Source organism: Diadema antillarum, unplaced genomic scaffold, assembly GCF_040938485.1.
Source record: "Diadema antillarum isolate AM-2024a unplaced genomic scaffold, OU_Dant_1.0 seq00000321_RagTag, whole genome shotgun sequence".
NCBI lineage: Eukaryota > Metazoa > Echinodermata > Echinoidea > Diadematoida > Diadematidae > Diadema > Diadema antillarum.
Genome location: NW_027271340.1, coordinates 2,074,671 through 2,092,689, shown reverse-complemented (window position 1 = coordinate 2,092,689; position 18,019 = coordinate 2,074,671). Strand labels below are relative to the sequence as shown.

Genomic DNA, 18,019 nt, shown 5'->3' with positions numbered 1-18,019 from the left:
TAGAGAGCTACCTGATGGTAGTGACACATAATGAAGTAATTTTGGAGGTCCCATTCCTTTTACGGTATATTCTTTTAATTTGTTTCAGTTGTCCTTGCTGTGATGAAATAAACAGCTTGTTACACCAAGGTTTTCCTGCAGTAAGCAATTGCAAAGAACATTAAATCAAAATTTTTTAGCAGTCCACTGAAGGTGCTATTCCATGTCACGTTCAATTAATACGCCAGATCGAGGTTTCACTTTGCGCATAAGCAGAAAAAGGTCCTTTGTACCGACAGGGCATTTCGGCTTTTACATTCATGAAAATAAGCACCTGTGATTTAATGATTATTGAAGTGCATTTAATCCTTAAAAACGGTGCTTGTCAGCACATCCACCTGACAGCAAAAGTGGTACATGTATTTGGCTATAAACAAGGAAAAGTAGAAATTACGCGGTGCGTAATATATGTCCCCGCCGGAAGTAGCATTTTGTAGCAAAATGTACAATACAGGTGAAAAATCAAGGTCAAAGGTCTAAATTCCGTGTAGAAGTTTTGAAGCCCTCACCTAGTGCCATCACATAGAGCAAACGGAATCGAAATTGGGTTAGAAATGGCGAAGGAGTAGCATTTTGTAGCCATTGTACAATATAGGTCAAAAATCAAGGTCAAAGATCAAAGGTCAAAATTCTGTGTACAAGTTTTGAAGCCCTCACCTAGTGCCATCACATAAAGTAAACGGAATCGAAATCGGGTTAGAAATGGCGAAGGAGTAGCATTTTGTAGCAAAATGTACAATATAGGTAAAAAATCAAGGTCAAAGGTCAAAGGAGTCAAAGGTCAAAATTCTGTGTGGAAGTTTTGAAGCCCTCAACGAGTGCCATCACATAAAGCAAACGGAATCGAAATCGGGTTAGAAATGGCGAAGGAGTAGCATTTTGTAGCCAATGTACAATATAGGTCAAAGAAGTCAAAGGTCAAAATTCTGTGTGGAAGTTTTGAAGCCCTCACCTAGTGCCATCACATAAAGCAAACGGAATCGAAATCGGGTTAGAAATGGCGAAGGAGTAGCATTTTGTAGCAAAATGTACAATACAGGTCTAAAAATCAAGGTCAAAGGTCAAAGAAGTCAAAGGTCAAAATTCTGTGTAGAAGTTTTGAAGCCCTCCACTAGTGCCATCACATAAAGCAAATGGAATTGAAATCGGGTTAGAAATGGCGGAGTAGCATTTTGTAGCAAAATGTACAATATGGGTCAAAGGTCAAGGTCAAAGGTCACAACTGAAATTCTGTGTAGAAGTTTCAAAGCTCCCATGTAGTGCTATCATATAAAGCAAACAATCAAAATTGGCTGATAAATGACAGAGAAGTAGCAAATTGAAGATTTTGATCACACACGGACGCACACACGGACACACGGACGGACACACACACTGACACACACACGTACGGAGCCCGTTTCATAGTCCCCTGCTCGAACTCGTTCGGCGGGGACAAAAATACAAAAGATTGTTCATATAGTCAATGAAAATAAGGAGACGGACATTTTCCCCCAAGTGTTAATTGTCTACGCAAGTTTATGCTTTGAACAAGAGCAATGAATTCCGTTCATTGTTACATTGGGCAAGCTTACACATTATGTCATTTTGAAAACGAGTGAGGTACCTAACCAACTGAGCATAAAGAGAGGTCATTTGTACCCATGTGCACATGAACTAACTCAGAACTGGCTTATGGTGTCAGTTGAATGGAATGGTACAGGTTTCTTGAAAATCAGACCTTAAATAAGCAAGTTCAGGGATTTTTAAGTTTTCTGAACTCTGTAATAGTAGTCACTACCACATACAGTATTCGAATCATCACAAGTCTCCCATTTAACTGCCTGGAAACCTTTACTAAATTGACATTCTTTTCATGAAATCAATAGGAATAAGATGAATAATTTCCATCAAATTATTGTGATCTTGTCATAACATAAATGTGGCAACAATGACTTCTCAAGGAACAGATGCTGCAGTTGCTAAACATCCACCCCAAACCAATGGGAGTAAAAATGTGAACTTCTGAGACTCTATGGCCCAAATTCACAAAAGTGGTGCAATTGAAACCATGGTTTAAACCATGGAAAAAGACTAGTTTTGTATGAGGCACTAAGCGTCGCATGGCCTATTTCATTGCGAAATCAGTCATTTCGTTGACGTAATGTTAATATTTCCTTGACACTTGCCGCCCCAAACAAAACTACGATCTTTGAAAATGGTTTAAACCATGGTTTGAATTGTACCACCATCGTGAATTCCGGCCTATAACTTTCTCATTCTATGTCTGACTTTGGTGAAACTTTTATTATTGCATTTATCTGATTTCATCCTACTAATAAAGGTCACTTTGAACATGATGGGAAAGTTCAACCATATCCATGAAACACTTCACTGGTACTGCTTGGTGATGAAATAGTTTGAATTTACACTTTCAAAATGCCAGTTTGATATGTCATGTTAGCTCCAGATAAAAATCAGTGGAAATTTTGGAGGCTTACAGCCAAGCGAGGACTTTGTTTTTTGCTGTACGGCAGATACATGTACTCCACTCATAAACACATACAATGTATGTAAATGTACAAATGTATAATCACAACAATTTTAATCTCAAAAATTTGTGTAATCTTTTGCCTGGGTGGTGCCCTGTAACGATACTCCACTTAACGTACATGATATTACAATGTACATAGAGCAATGTCTCACTGACCCCTGTGTGGACCCAATCAGAATCATCATACGCACCTGCGCGATGATGTAGTTACACGTAGTCTATACCAACTGCATGTGTGTGTGTGTGTGTGTGTGTGTGTGTGTGTGTGTGTGTGTGTGTGTGTGTGTGTGTGTGTGTGTGTGTGTGTGTGTGTGTGTATGTGTGTGGCTAATGCTTACACCTGTTGATACAGTGGACTCCATTTTTAGAAACAATAAGCACTGGACAAAAATGGAATATCAAAATGCACTAACAGACAAAAGTCCTGCACAGAATGTACATGCTTGATGAATTCCATACATGCAATCACTAACTGCTTGGTTTTGTTTCCCAGAAATCATAACCATGTCATAGATAAATCATTGGCATTTGTTTTCGAAGCAAAAAAAGAAAAGAAAAGAAAAATAAACAAGTCTTCCTTTTATAGCTCAGTGGTGATCTTTAAGGTAGTTTAAAGGGACTGTAAGTACTGGTTGGGGTGGCTGAGAATGGCTGAGATATCCAAAAAAGTGATAATAATAAAAGGCGACAGGCCACGCCTTTTATTAGGATCTCTTTGTTTCACCTTGTTTTTAGATATCTCGATCATTTCAAAACCGATTTTCATCAAATGAACTTTTGATACCCCTTAGAATTGCATGCTCTTTGACATCTCATAGAGTAGTTTCTGAATATCTCGCAAAACGTTAAAAACTAAATCCTCACCTCAACCAGAATTGTACACACCCTTTAAAGTTATCTGTGATAATGATCCACTATAAGTTATTTCTCATATAATCTCTCATGCTATATGATGGCATATTTACTCTCAGCAGACACAACAACAAAGGAAACAATAAACAAGAAACACACTTGGTCGTATGACACTGTAAAACACCAAACACCAAAGACATGTTTACAACAACAAAAAATCATGATATTTTTCTTGCGAACGAGTTGGAAATACATTCATAACCCGCAGAGTACTTCCTCTTGCATCATAAAATGTACCTACACTTGTATATTTGTCTGCGCCCTTTACACAGGTAACTAGCTTGTGGTTCTCTAAGCAGTCAATAGGATGTTTCCAGCTAACACTCTTTGGCTCTACACTCATATTCATATTTGCATGAATACCAATTCCATCATATTATGGATATAAACTCCAAAAACTCCAAATTTTACAGTCCAAGAATGGAAATTCATTTTGCCCAATTGATCGTGGGCCCGGCAGCCACTGAGCAGCGCCAGATCGACGTTGCTCTAACCTTTTCAACTGTTGAACGGCAAACAAGGTAGCAGCAACTCCCATCTTTTAACGTCTTTTGGTATGATGATCATACTCATATGGTATGGGCACTTCTCATCTGCCTAGGCAATTCAACTCGATTCAGCTACTGTACACATCAGTTTGTTGACCTCCAGTGATACGTAGTGTTGGTACAGTACAAGCGCAGAACTGGTTTTCACAGCACTATGGATTCCCACATTAATACCATCTTCTTGATGATGTCATCACCGCACCCATGATGGTGGCAAGGAGGAGGCATGGCTCTCAGCCTGCATAGGTGATAAAAAGTACTGGACACTTTCTCTTCAATGGCGGTTATGGCCCTACAGGTGATGTGTACTATTGCTACAGCTGTAGCATTGATTCCCAAGGCATGTTGGATTCTCAAGTGTCGTCAAACTCATCATCATCATCATAATCCATCTCTGCCTGCATCTCCTTAAAGAGCTTTTGGTACGCTGCCCCGAGCTCATCGCCAACCTCCTGCTCGATGCTTCCTCTGTGAATGTCATGTCCACCGGCTCCAAACTCTCCATCACCTTCCTCCTCCTCCTCCACTTCCTCCTCGTTCTCTTCCTCTTCTTCCTCCTCTTCTTCCGCCACGTACTGTCCTACAAACTGGGCCTGGCACATCTGGAGGATGGAGGTTGCAGCATCATTGAGGTCCATCAGTGGCTTCTTGTTCATGAGCTCCTTGTCATCCACATCCTGCTGCACGCCATACTCCTGCTCACCATCAAAAAAACAAACAAAACAAACAAACAAACAAATGAATGCATGAATAAATGAATGAATGAATGAAGACATGAACAAATAACTGACAGATTTAAAACTAAGACACGCTCTACCCATACCCAAGTGTGTGAACTAAAAATGCATCTGGATGTACATGCCATGGATGCATTTTGATGAGAGTGCCATACTGACCCTTGCCATGTCTTGATCTTCCAAGTTTGGTGAAATTGCTTTCCTGGTGGAATTTGTTATTATATACAATTTAAACTGTAGTGGTAATGCTAAGGTAGAAAACAAATATGAAACACTTTCTTTTTTTCTTTTTTTGTACAATATTTTGTAGAAAAACAAAATTTGCAGAAAATAGGAAACCCCATCAAATTCTGACATTTGCTGAATTTTGGAATAAAGATTGTCAGAGCTGCCTTTATTTATCAGAAAAGAATTGAAAGTCTGCTGAGCGTTTAATTCTTAACACGGGTAAACAAACAAAAATTGGTACGGATGAGAGAAACTGGAAACAATAGAATGAATATGTGGTGGCAATACAGACATTCCCAACACACATCACGATATCTGATAGGTTGTAAACTCTGTATTAAATTATTTCACAGTATTTTCATTTAAAAAAAAGAATCCATACTTTGCTAATTTTCGAAAACTTCCTCACTTTCTCCGCCTGCTACAGTTGCTCTATCTTTCTACCTTTCTTCAAAGCAAAGCATTCTGGCAAGGTGTCAGATATATGATACACAAAGAGGGATATGTCATAGACGGTATGCTGCATGCACACATGGTTTCATGGCCAGAATATTGACTTTTAAAAAAGAATGAACTAAAATCAAACATTTCTCGCAGGGCATTTTATATTGGCTCTCCTGGAAGAGCCACTTGTAGACAGCTCTCTTTAGAAAATGTTAACCCATTGAGGACGGACTGATTTTGCTACAACACGTATTTCCCATTTACACTTGCCCTAGTATACTCGGGACTCGTCCTCAACAGGTTAAACATCACCAAATAGACATCTTCCTCTACAATGTAGCTCATGCTGGATTTTCTATGCACTATCTAAACAACTTTTAGTGAATCAATGCTGACTGGAGATGAAGAACTGAAGACAATTGCATTTTTTTTTTCAATCACACAAAGTTTGACCAATTGTCAAAACAGCAGTTTTGTCAACAGCAGTAAAAAAAAAAAAAGAAATATATTTTGATGTCATCAATCTACTGCTCATTCTAGATGTTGCATCCCTCTACTAAAAGAGCATGCGTGCAGCTTTAAGTTCATCTACATCACTTTTGCAAACATATAACACTTTGTGCATGATTGAAAAATAAGAAAATTTCTCCCAACGCCATGACTAGTAACACACCTCAGAGCTTTCACAAAAAGGAATGAAAAATTAACCCCATGTCACTTGAGAATACACTCCCCATTGTTATGGGGTCCAAATAAATTCATTGAAAATCTGTAATATTGATTCCCCCTACATCATAAAGATGTTTCTGCAGTTTTATTATTCTAAGGAAAGGTCAATATTTGATATATCAACTTATGAAAAGAATCTAATTTTCTGGACACAAGAACTTTAATCCCAAGAGGTATCCTTCTGAAGGATTTTTTCCTAAGTGGTATTCTGAAAATCTTTCTAAGTTTCTTCTTAACTTTTTTCCTAAACTTAGGGAGAAACTTAGCCTAGGAAGATTTGAAAATGAGGATATAAATATGCAATTTAATGCAAATTTCTGACATAGGAAGAAGTTGGTACATGTATTCTAGAATGCACTTAGGAAAGAATTTTAGGAGGATATATTTAGGAAAGCCCCACCCCTGTCCTAAGGTACTTTGTTAAGATATAGCAAGCTGCAAAACATTGTGACAGGAGCTTGTCATTCACTGCACGCAACATGTACTTTGATGCGCAAAATGGGCATGCATGAGAAAGGGGACATGCCGTGACACGTGTATTTAACCCTACGTCATAATAATATGCAATTGTCATTGGTTGGTTCGTTATGATACAGCATTTCATATTGGCTTATGAAAGGACATGGGCAGGCTTATAAGGATGGCCTAATTTGCATTAAGAAGTTCCGAGGAAGAAATTTCAGAATACCAATTCTGTCTTTCCTACTTAGGCACTTCCTAACTTTCTGACTTACGAAGAAACTTTGGAAGAAATTTAGGAAGATTTCCAGAATACCACCCAGGACTCCTGTATACTATGGGGCTTGTCCCCCCCCCCCCCCCCCCCCCCCCACTATGTGCACTTCACAAGGTAGAATGTAAGGTCTAGATTTAATTTGACTAAATTTATCCCCTTAATTACCTCCTCTATCCTTGCTCTTGCTGCCGCGGCTTCAGCATAGGCCTCTCCACTTGACTGCCTCATCTGCTGACGGAGCACGCGTTCTTCTTGCTGCAGAAAGGAAAATATATTTACGATACAGGGGAAACTCGGTATAACGAACACTGCTATAACGAGATATCGGATATAACGAGGAAATTTTCTTGGTCCCAAATTTCCTTCCACACAAGTCTATGTAAAATGCTACTCTTATAGCGAGATTGGCTATAACGAAATAACTGCTATAACGAGATAAATTTTGTGACTTCCAAACAAAGAAAAACATAGTAAGTCAAACCTGCTATAGCGAGGTAAAGCAAAATGCCTTCGGTAAAGCTTTACTTCGCCTGTGCTATCATCTTCCGAGATTGTAAAGCTTGATGCGCCAAAAACTGTCTTGTACACACATAATCATTTTCTTCAATGCACTCCAGCTAGCACTGCATGTTGTACGTGTGAAGTGTGTGTGTGCACGCACACTCCGGGATACATGCAGAAAATGTGGTGGGACAGCCACATGTATACATGACATCATGACATTTAGCAGGTGTGAGGCAATCTGATGCTGTGATTGGCCTTCTACTTAGGGAATTCCCCGTCTTCACACACACATGCAGTCATAATGTACATACAGAATGTGTCACATACACACACAGCATTGTGCAGACCATATTCAAGCTTTCCACACAACACACACCCATACAATAACCACATACCAATCCACATACGATCTTGATACAATCGCAAGCTATATAAATTTACAAATTCAAACATCTACAATTAATAAGAAACACATTCTTGATATTGGATTTCCTTGGCAAAAACATCTTCTTACCCATAAAGGTGAGTAATTCCCTCACACACAATATCAAGTTTTCAGTATTGATTGAAATATGGGTAGTCCCACATGTGCAAATTAATGTCATTATTTTATGCCTTCTTTTATGCCTACCTGATATAACGAGATATCGGCTATAACGAGGAAAATGACTCGGTCCCGACTATCTCGTTATATCGAGTTTCCACTGTATATCCATGTACATCACGAGAAAAAGAACTACCTGGCACATACACAGAGACTCCAACTCTCCCGTTTTCGACGGGAGATCTCCCGCCGAAAACCCATTTTTGCAAAATCTCCCGTTCTCCCGTTTGAGATTCAATTTCTCCCGCCCTGGCTCTGTGTCTCCCGTTGGAAAGGATTTCTTACTTATTGCTATTGTATGTTGAAAAAATAAGCCTTAGATAGCACCAGAGAGCATCTACAACCCTAGGAATTTCGCGCTTTGCACACATCAACTTGAAGTCTCCCGTTTTCTAGAGGTTTCAGGCGGGAGAATCTCCAGATCAGAAGGTGCTTTGGGTTGGAGTCTCTGCATACAGTACTACATTTTCGATTTTGTAGAGTAGAAACTCTACCACTGTCTACCTGTTATCCTTCAAAACACATGACCTGTGAGGCTGTAAGGTGAAACATAATCCCACGATGAATGAACTCATGCAGTTATTATTATATCTGGCAAAATATTTCTCCAGTGTTACACAGGTGGTGTTACATGCTTTTTTGAAAGTGGTCAAGATTCGATTGATTGTATGCTATCTTCTTTTGAAAACAATGAACACATTCCTACTCAAACTAGTCTAGTCTCACTCTCACAGTTCAGAATGTATTAAATTACCTTCAAGCGGTTCAGCTGAGCTTTAAGCTTGGTCTCAATATCTTGCAGGGCCTTGTCTTCTTGCCGCAAATACTTCAATTTAGATAGTATTCTTTGATCGTCTTTGGAACTCATGACTAGTTTGTTGTGAACACATTTAATAACGAACTGAACAGTCTAACGTTAAACGGGTACGGCGCGCAGCACGTGGAGACACCGGTGAAGTGGGGTATTGCTGCTCTCTGCTGGTTGTGATACTAGTAGTTAGATGCGAAACTGTCAGCAGGATCAACCGAGGAGGTTCGGGTGGCTACGCAGTAAGCAGTAGGCCCTTTGCAAGGGCGAGCACCATGCACCATTGGCATTGGCCGAATAGATCGGTCTGCCTGTATCTTGTTGTTGGGGATAATGTTCCACGGAGTCTGCGTCTGGCTTCACGGAATTTTCTCCTATGTCGACCTCCTATGTCTACCAAAGAGGAGAGTCGTAAAAGTCAAAAAAATAAACTGCTCCGGACAGACGGATTTTTCTGTTGCTAGTAGCGTGCCCCATTGATAAGGCGTCAATTGAGTGCCGAGCATGAATCATTGGCACCATACCACATTGTACCGCGCCGCGGCATCAACTCTTTTCACGCATGGCACAGCGCACGTCCCATAAAAAACATAAGCATGCCAATTCGTCTATGGCAAGCGTTGCTATAAAAAAATCATTGCAGTACATGTAATATGCAGTGAACCTGGGGACCATTTCATGAAGGAACTTGTCGGATAAAATATCTGACAAGTCTCTTCTATCCGACAAGTTTTGAGAAATTCTTTAGTCTGATTGGCTGATTTCTCTGAACTTGTCGGACACTTTATCCGACAAGTTCCCTTATGAAACGCCCCCCAGGTCGTGCTTAATTTTCAGGTTCTACATTCACTTTTTTTACAACAGTTTACAATTTTCATAGGTTATAGTCACGCGTGTAGGTAATAATTAAATACTGCACTCTTTAGATGATAAATCAAATAAAAAAAAAGAAAAACTAAAAATGTCGCTATGGCGACTGATGCCTCCGCCATAATGCACGATTCGCCCAATAGGTGTATAGTGCAATTAAACGTCTTCACAATGTGTGATGACAGTTTCACATAACTGGCAAAGCATTGAAATGACAGGTTTGTCAGAAATATCTTGAATGTTCACTTTCCTTGAACTAGGTAAAAAAAAAAATGCTGTAGTTGTCTAAGAGTGCAGGTAGGCCTACATGTATTTGGGGAATTTGGAGGATTTTTACTTGACATCTGACTGACCCTTTTATAAGTTTATGCATTGAGTAATTTTCAAGGTATGAGGAAAGAGTACCGGTAATTACAGTATAAAATAGATTCTTTTTTTAGCACTTAAACCTGGTCTTGACCCTTAACCTTTGACCTTTGACCTTCTGGCAGGAAATTTCCAAGAGAATCTCAATTAGGTAATACACATGTACCGGTACCAGTATATAAAGTTTTAAAAATAATGCAAGCATTGCATATACTAGTAAATGAGGGAAATAGTTAAATTTTGAAGAGTTGACCTTGACCTTTGACCCCTGACTACTGACCCATGACCCCTAAATTCCCTAGATAATCCCTGCCAGTCAGTACATGTGTATGCACCAAGTTCCACAAGATTGATTGAACCATTTGCGAGAAAAGTGAAATTGTAACATTTTCACCTAACTTTGACCTTTTGACCTTTGACCTTATGACATGAAACTCTCTCTGGAGAATCTTTATGCAGTAGTACATGTCTACACTAAGTTTCAAGAAAATACCTTCTGGCATTGCATGGATATGGGGAAAATAATAGCAACATTTTTAGCATTTGACCTTGATCTTTTGACCTTTGACCTCTTGCCAATGTCGCTAAAATTTACATAACTAATTGCCCCATCATACATCATCCTTGGACCAAGTTTGGTGACAGCTGCTTTATCCAGTTTTGAGTTATCACGTAAACAGACAAATGTCAGGATTTGACCTTGATCTTTGACCTTTGACCTCTGTCCGATTTCACTCAAAAAAGCATACATCATCCTCGGACAATCTAAAGTTTGGTGAACTTTGCTTGATCCAGTCTTGAGTTATCGCGTAAACAGATACAATTTCATGATTTGACCTTGACCTTTGACCTTTGGCCTTTTGCTGATTTCACCCAAAATCTAATGAAGTAATTGCCCCATCACACTTTATACTTGGACCAAGTTTGGTAACATTCCATTCAATATTACTCAAGTTATCGCGTAAACGAAAGCGGACAGACGTACGTACGGACGGACGGACGGACGGACGAACGGACAACCCAAAAACATAATGCCTCCGGCACCACTTCGTGGCGGAGGCATAAAGATGTGAAAGGGGGTTTACCCTTTCAAAGGTTAGGAATTTTGACTAGTAATCTACACTTCAAATGTCAAATGATGCAATCTGGTACTGAGTACATGTATATATACTTTCTATTTGGGGGATCTAGTGTGAGCATTCTTTAATAAATAATAGAGTAAGAATTGGGTGAATTGCGCAAGTCTCACCCTTATTGCGTGAGATTTGGAAGCCTATAGCTTGAACGATAATGAAAACTTCAACCAATACCCGGTATCCAAGGAGACAGCTAGATCAAATTGTGCAAAAGAAGAAGGGTACGGTATATAGTCTTTAAATTCATTTGTAAGTTGTAAAAAATGAACAAAGAAAACATGGTTCTCTGTTCAGCTGGTAAATGTCCATGCACAAAACATAATTATGACAAAGCAGCTGCTTTGCATTCTTGCAATATGAATGTAGGATTATCCTACTTTCGCATATCCGAATCCGATATGCAATGAGTGTGTCTAGCTCATTCAGTTTTCGTTTCTAATGGCAGATTAGTATTCTGTGTGTATCTTTGTTATTGCCTGCCAGAGGCGGATCCAGGAATTCCGTAAAGGGGGCGGCGGTGCTGATCGACAAAAATGGTTTCTTTAAAGAATAAAAAAACTAGAAATGTCGCTACGGCGACTGGTGTATGCCTCCACCATAATGCATGGTTCTCCTAATAGGTCTATAGTACAATGTCTTGACAATGTGTGATGACAGTTTCAGACAATTGGCAAAATATTAAAATGACAGGTTTGCCACAAATGTGCTGAATGTTCACTTTCCTAGAACTAGGTTCAATTGGATGAATGATTAAAACGTCAGAGTGCAGGTATTTGGGGGAACTGATGATTTTTATTTGACTTTTGACCCTTTTATAAGTTTATGCATTGAGTAATTTTCAAGGTATTGAGAAAAAGTATAATTTCAGTATCAAATGGTAAAATAGTATTATCTAAACCTGGCCTTTGACCTTTGACCTCACAGTTCCAAAGAGAATCACTGTAAGGTAGAACATGCATAAATATGTAAGTTTCATGATAATACCTTGAGTTACTTTAGAGATATGGAGGAAGAAGTGCAATTTAGCACTTTCACTTGACCTTTGACCTTTTGACCTTTGACCTTTTGGCAAGAAACTTCCCACAGAATATATATTGGGTTATACATGCATACATCAAGTTAAAAAAAAATCCTTCAGGCATTGCATAAATATAAGGAAAGTGGTGATATTTTGAGGAGTTGACCTTGACCTTTGACCCCCTGACCTTTGACCCATGACCCCCAACTTCCCTAGATAATCACTGCCCATCGGTACATGCATATATACTAAGTTCCATGAAGATACCTTGAACCATTTGCGAGATATAGAGAAAAACATGAAATTTCAACCTTTTTTCACAAAATAACCTGTGACCTTTGACCTTTGACCCCATGACCCTAAAATCCAAACAAAGTATCATCCCCCCAGGATATACCCTCATACCATGTTTGATGCAAAACCACCTCACGGTTCTTGAGATATCAACAAAAACATAACGGGACGGACGTACGGACGGACGGACGACCCGAAAACACAATGCCTCCAGCCACTTCGTTGGCGGAGGCATAAAAAACCTAACGGGGGGCCGGTGCATGCACCCTCTTTCATTTCTACTTTTGTTTCTCTTGCTTTAACAAAAAATAAAGGGGGAGCGCCTGGTGCGCCAACCATCCCCCATCCCACCTCAATCTGCCACTGACTATACACTAGTCCACAATGCTGTTTTGTGTGTTTGTTTTGGCATTGAAGGAGTGTCTCTCGATCGATGTCACACTTATGCTAGTCTTCATTTATGTGATATTGCTGTGGTACATGTCTGCATTTTTATTGGTCAAAGCAGTTGATATAGGCCTATACACCTTGTATACTTCTGTTTAGCATTTCATAATCCATATATGTATGGCCAAACAGTATCAATACATGTATAGTCAAACTTGTATAGCGACCACCCGTCTACTACGGCCACCTGCCTTTAAATATACGACCACTAAAAACAATTTCCTCTGAGAGAAAAAGCATATTAAAGAACCTGCCTATAGTGGCCACCTGTTTCTATCTGCCATTTTTTTCTTTTGTCTCTCTTGGGTGGCCGCTATAGACAAGTTTGACTGTATAGCAGCTAGGAGAACAAAGAAATTACTTTGGAAACTTTTCATGCTGTACCGGTACACCAAGAGTTTATTTCTGTCTTCACAAAGTTTTGGCACCGTTGGCTTTTGTGAAGTGTTTACAGACTGAATGAATTTGACAGAACATGATAATATCAACAATACATCACTAACGCATTGCCAAGGATGTGAACTAATATTATATGCAATTGTAGGAGAGTGGAAATTTGCACTCTCCCCATAAGATGTATAGTAAACAAAGGAGGCTGCTATGTGCCAGAGTGTCAACGATAAGGAACTGGCCAGGACAATGGTAGGCACTATATGCCAGAAAGAGTGATAGGGAGCGGCTGGTCAGTAGGTCTCATCACTCGATATCCTTCCATTGAAGATGAAATATAGCACCATACCACAGTGTAAATAGTCAGATATGTATTTTGTTATTGTCACCAAGAGTTTGTTGCAATTGCATACCGTGTAAAAGGCAATTGATTGTGTATAAAGTTATCCTAGCCTCATTCTACAACGAACATCTAAGGGAGAGGGCAGGGCCTCTAGACGGACGTGGCAGTGGTGTGAAAGTGGTAGGGGTGACGGAAAACATAGCACCTATTATGGGGTATATGCGTGTCCCAATACCTGTGGGAGGAAAAACTGCTGAAGTGGGATTTCTCATTGTGGAGGATGGAGTCTACACACCCCGGAGGGATGACTACCCGATCATACTAGGATGCAATGCGCTATGTGTAATTCTTCAGGAAGGAGACATTCCCACTACGGATGGATGGGGTCTCATCAAAGAAACTCTCCAAGTACCTAAAAGGGAAGTGACCAAGTCTGCCGCAACCTCTATGCTCACCACGACAGGGGATGAGGTGATGCCACCATTGACTCTGAGAAGTTTACAGTGCAACACAGAAAAAGGTACGCTGCTGGAAGGAGCTGATGTGGAAGTCGACACAGCATGGAAACCGCAATCTAACAAAACTGGCAATGATATGCTAGTAGAAATCCTAAAGCAGCTATCAGATCTGGAGTGAGACGCATTAGACATCTATGATGGGTGCATTCAGGTGGATTGGATCATCAAACGGTACACGTGATTGTTGCAAACCGAAGCAGTGGCGTAATGAAGCTTGAAAAAGGAACACCTGTGGCATCAGCTGTTAGAGTGGAGTGACAGAGGAGGTTGTGTTACTCGAAAGAGATGGCTTTGTCGAGGTGAACATCGCTGATGTTGCTGTTGAAGCTGGCGGAAAAACACTCGAGCTGAAGAAGACTTACAGCCCATATTGATGGAAGACAAGGCTGGAGAGTATGTTACAGCATCTGGAGTGAAACTGCAACATTGTGCCATCTGTAGTGACACTGGATCATCTAGACAGAGAACAGGCTGACGAGATAGTAAAGCTGTTGTCTGAAAATGCAGGAGCATTTGTGGAGAGTGACACGAGTTTGGGGTGTTGCACTGGCACTATTCCTCATCGGATTCAGCTCCGTGATGAGTCCCCCATAAGGTTGCCTTATCGACGCATTGCACCGAATCTCTCCTGCAAGAGATGCTAGAGAAGGGGATTATCAGGAAGTCTAGCAGCCCATTTGCTAGTCCAGTTGTCCCTGTCCGTAAGAAGGACGAATCCCTTAGAGTCTGTATTGATAACAGACAACTCAACAGTCGAACAGTCAGAGACTCCTTTCCACTCCCTCGGATCAAGGAGACACTTGAGGCAATAGGCGGAGCGAGGTTCTTCAGCTCATAGGATCTTGCTAACGGGTATTTCCAAGTGGCCATGGAAGAGAGTTCCATCAAGCAAACCGCTTTCAGAGTACCCTGGGGTCTCTTTGAATTTCTACGGATGCCCCAAGGGCTAGATCAATAGCCCTAGTACATTCCAACGTCTGATAGAACTACACGATGTATAGTACTGGGTGACTTGAATCTGACCCATGTTGTCATTTACCTAGATGATATCCTTGTGTTTTCTGCAACACTTGAAGAACATTTGGCCTGGTTGCAGATGGTGTTCACATGACTGATGGAACACAACTTGAAGTTGAAGGGTAAAAAATGCAAATTTCTGCAAGAGGAAGTGCATCACCTTGGCCATGTGATGACAGCAGCAGGCATATCCGTCGACCCGACCAAGATTGAGACGATTAAGACATATGGCCCCGCCCCACAAATGTTGGAGAGCTATTACGTTCTTTTCTAGGACTCGCGTCATATTATAGACGATTTGTGGCGGGATTTGCGGCAACAGCGGCCCCACTACATGCCCTGGTTGGGAAGTGTCAGCCTATGTCCAAGAAATCGAAGAACAGGCACAGAGCAATGGGTGTGCAAACATTTGAGTGGACAGAGGAGGCTCAGTGTGCGTTTGATGGGCTGAAGCACACACTTACGACAACACCAGTGTTGGGCTACCCAAGATTCAAAAAGCCTTTTGTGGTGGAGGTGGATGCTTCATTGAAAGGACTTGCAGCGAGTCTGTTACAAGAAGGTGACAATGACAAACTGCATCCACTAGCATATGCTAGCAGGGGGCTACGACATGCCAAGTGACACTACCCAGATTACTCAAGCTTCAAGTTAGAGCTGCTCGGGCTGAAATGGGCCACTGCAGATAAGTTCAGGGAGTATCTAATAGGAAGTAAGACAGAAGTGCGCACAGACCACAATCGCACAGACCACAATCCATTGGCACATTTGGATACTGCCAAGCTGGGAGCTACAGAACAAAGATGGGTTGCTCAGTTAGCACCATTTGACCTGGAAATAAAGTATCAAGCAGGCAAACAAAACTGGTGTGCTGATGCACTTAGTCGCCGTCCCCATGACAAAGAAACAGATGAAGACGAGTGCATAGACATGATGTTAAATTGTTCTGCCATGCCAGTAGAAGTTCTCCCCAAAGCTGAGAATAGACGACAACCATCTCGACAGACGACAGAAGACGACTGTAAACCCAGTATCTTCCCATCATTCAGCCCTTCACAGCTGTCTGAGCTACAGCAGAGTGATGAAGCATTAGGACGAGTATGGAACTACTGGAAAGAGAAAAAGAAGCCAACTGAGCCAATGTCAGATGAGCCACCATCTGTGAAGAGCTACTTACGAGAATGGGACACGTCACTAAAAGAGATGGAGTCTTGTATCGACGTGTGTCTTTCAAACAAGTGTTTGTAGAGCAATTACTTGTCCCAACCAAGATGAGGAAGGTCATACTAGAGTCAGCACATGATAAATGGGGACATCAAGGTGTGACGAGAACTCTTGCATTGTTGCAGAAGAGATGTTTCTGGCCAGGATTGAATGCAGATGTACGGCAGCATATCAAGACGTGCTTTAACTGTACAATGGCCAAAGCACCGACTCCCACAGTCAGAAGCCCTATGCACCACTTACTAGCATTCAGGCCGAATGAAGTTCTAGCAATAGACTTCTTGAAGATGGACCGAGGTCGAGGAGGATATGAAGACATTCTTGTAATGACTGACGTCATAATGACTGACGTCTTTGGTGTCGAGATCAGAGTGCCCACACAATTGCAAAAGTCTTATGCGATGTTTGGTTTGTCCATTACGGGATTCCTCTTCGCATCCATTCTGATCAGGGCAGAGACTTCGAGGGTCACTTGATCAAAGAAGTATGTGTTCTCGATATCCTTTCATTGAAGATGAAATATAGCACCATACCACAGTGTAAATAGTCATATATGTATTTTGTTATTGTCACAAGAGTATAGTGTAAAAGGCAATTGATTGTGTATAAAGTTGGTTATATGACTGCTTGACTAGTACATGTAGTTGGTGGATTAATATCGCATCCCTAATGAGGTAAAGTGGCAAGGAAAACTAGCCCTCTGCTAGGAAAAGTGCTTGACCAGCACTCCTCCGGAGATGCACTGGTGATTTTTGATGTGTTGGATTGCTGGATGCGCTAGCTGAAAAGAGTCATCGAAAGAGCTGGTTTTTGACAGACTTGTGAGGGTTCCATTTCGTGGGAGAACCAAAGTCAAAGTCTTGTGTCACTAGAGGGTGATACAGATTACAGCTCTTCGAGGAGTGAAGATTCAGCTGGTGAGCGAGTCTACTGGTCTTGCGGTTGGCGTCCGAGGCTAGTGAGAGCAAAACCTCAGTTGGAGGTTTTTTGGTTTTTTTTATCTTCTACATGCAAGCACCAAGGCTGCCAGCCCGATAAAAGAACTCATCCCCCTCAATCAACGAGTCTTCGTCGTTTTCTTCTACTGTCCTGACCTTGTAAAATCAGACGACGACACATAGATGCTAGGTAACCCTACATCATCCATGCAACCTGGTGGGAGCACTATAAGAAATGACATACAACACAATAAATATTTTTAAATGCATATACAGCGTAACCTCACGATTCATATTATGTAATTATCAATTACTATAAATACACTGTGTGCTATGCCAGACAACTCTAATCAGAAAGTCATGTTAAATTTGTATGTAAAAAAACACATACCTTTTCTAGCAAATTAAACCATTATATGCAGTTTTTATAAACAAGTTTTCATTCTGCTTTATTCCATTGTTTATCTAGTAGATAAACACTAGAATACAGTTTTCACTGAGTTGAACATGAACATTTAAAGGACTAACAAAGCTAGACATTTTATTTGTACACAGAAGACCATCTGAATATAGCAATTACCACAATCACCACTGATTGGGCTTGTCTGGTTGGTTACATACTGTATACGCCATATA

General features: G+C 40.7%; 1 protein-coding gene across 1 annotated transcript; it reads right to left on the bottom strand.

Annotated features, from left to right (window-relative positions):
- Positions 1-3,745: 3,745 nt before the first annotated feature.
- Positions 3,746-9,069, bottom strand: LOC139730566 (uncharacterized). The gene is made up of 3 exons (XM_071641418.1): positions 8,769-9,069; positions 7,072-7,161; positions 3,746-4,727 (listed from the first exon to the last, which is right to left on the bottom strand). Exons 1-3 carry the CDS (start codon positions 8,880-8,882, stop codon positions 4,386-4,388), a joined length of 546 nt encoding a protein of 181 aa, XP_071497519.1. The 5' UTR covers positions 8,883-9,069; the 3' UTR covers positions 3,746-4,385.
- Positions 9,070-18,019: the final 8,950 nt, after the last annotated feature.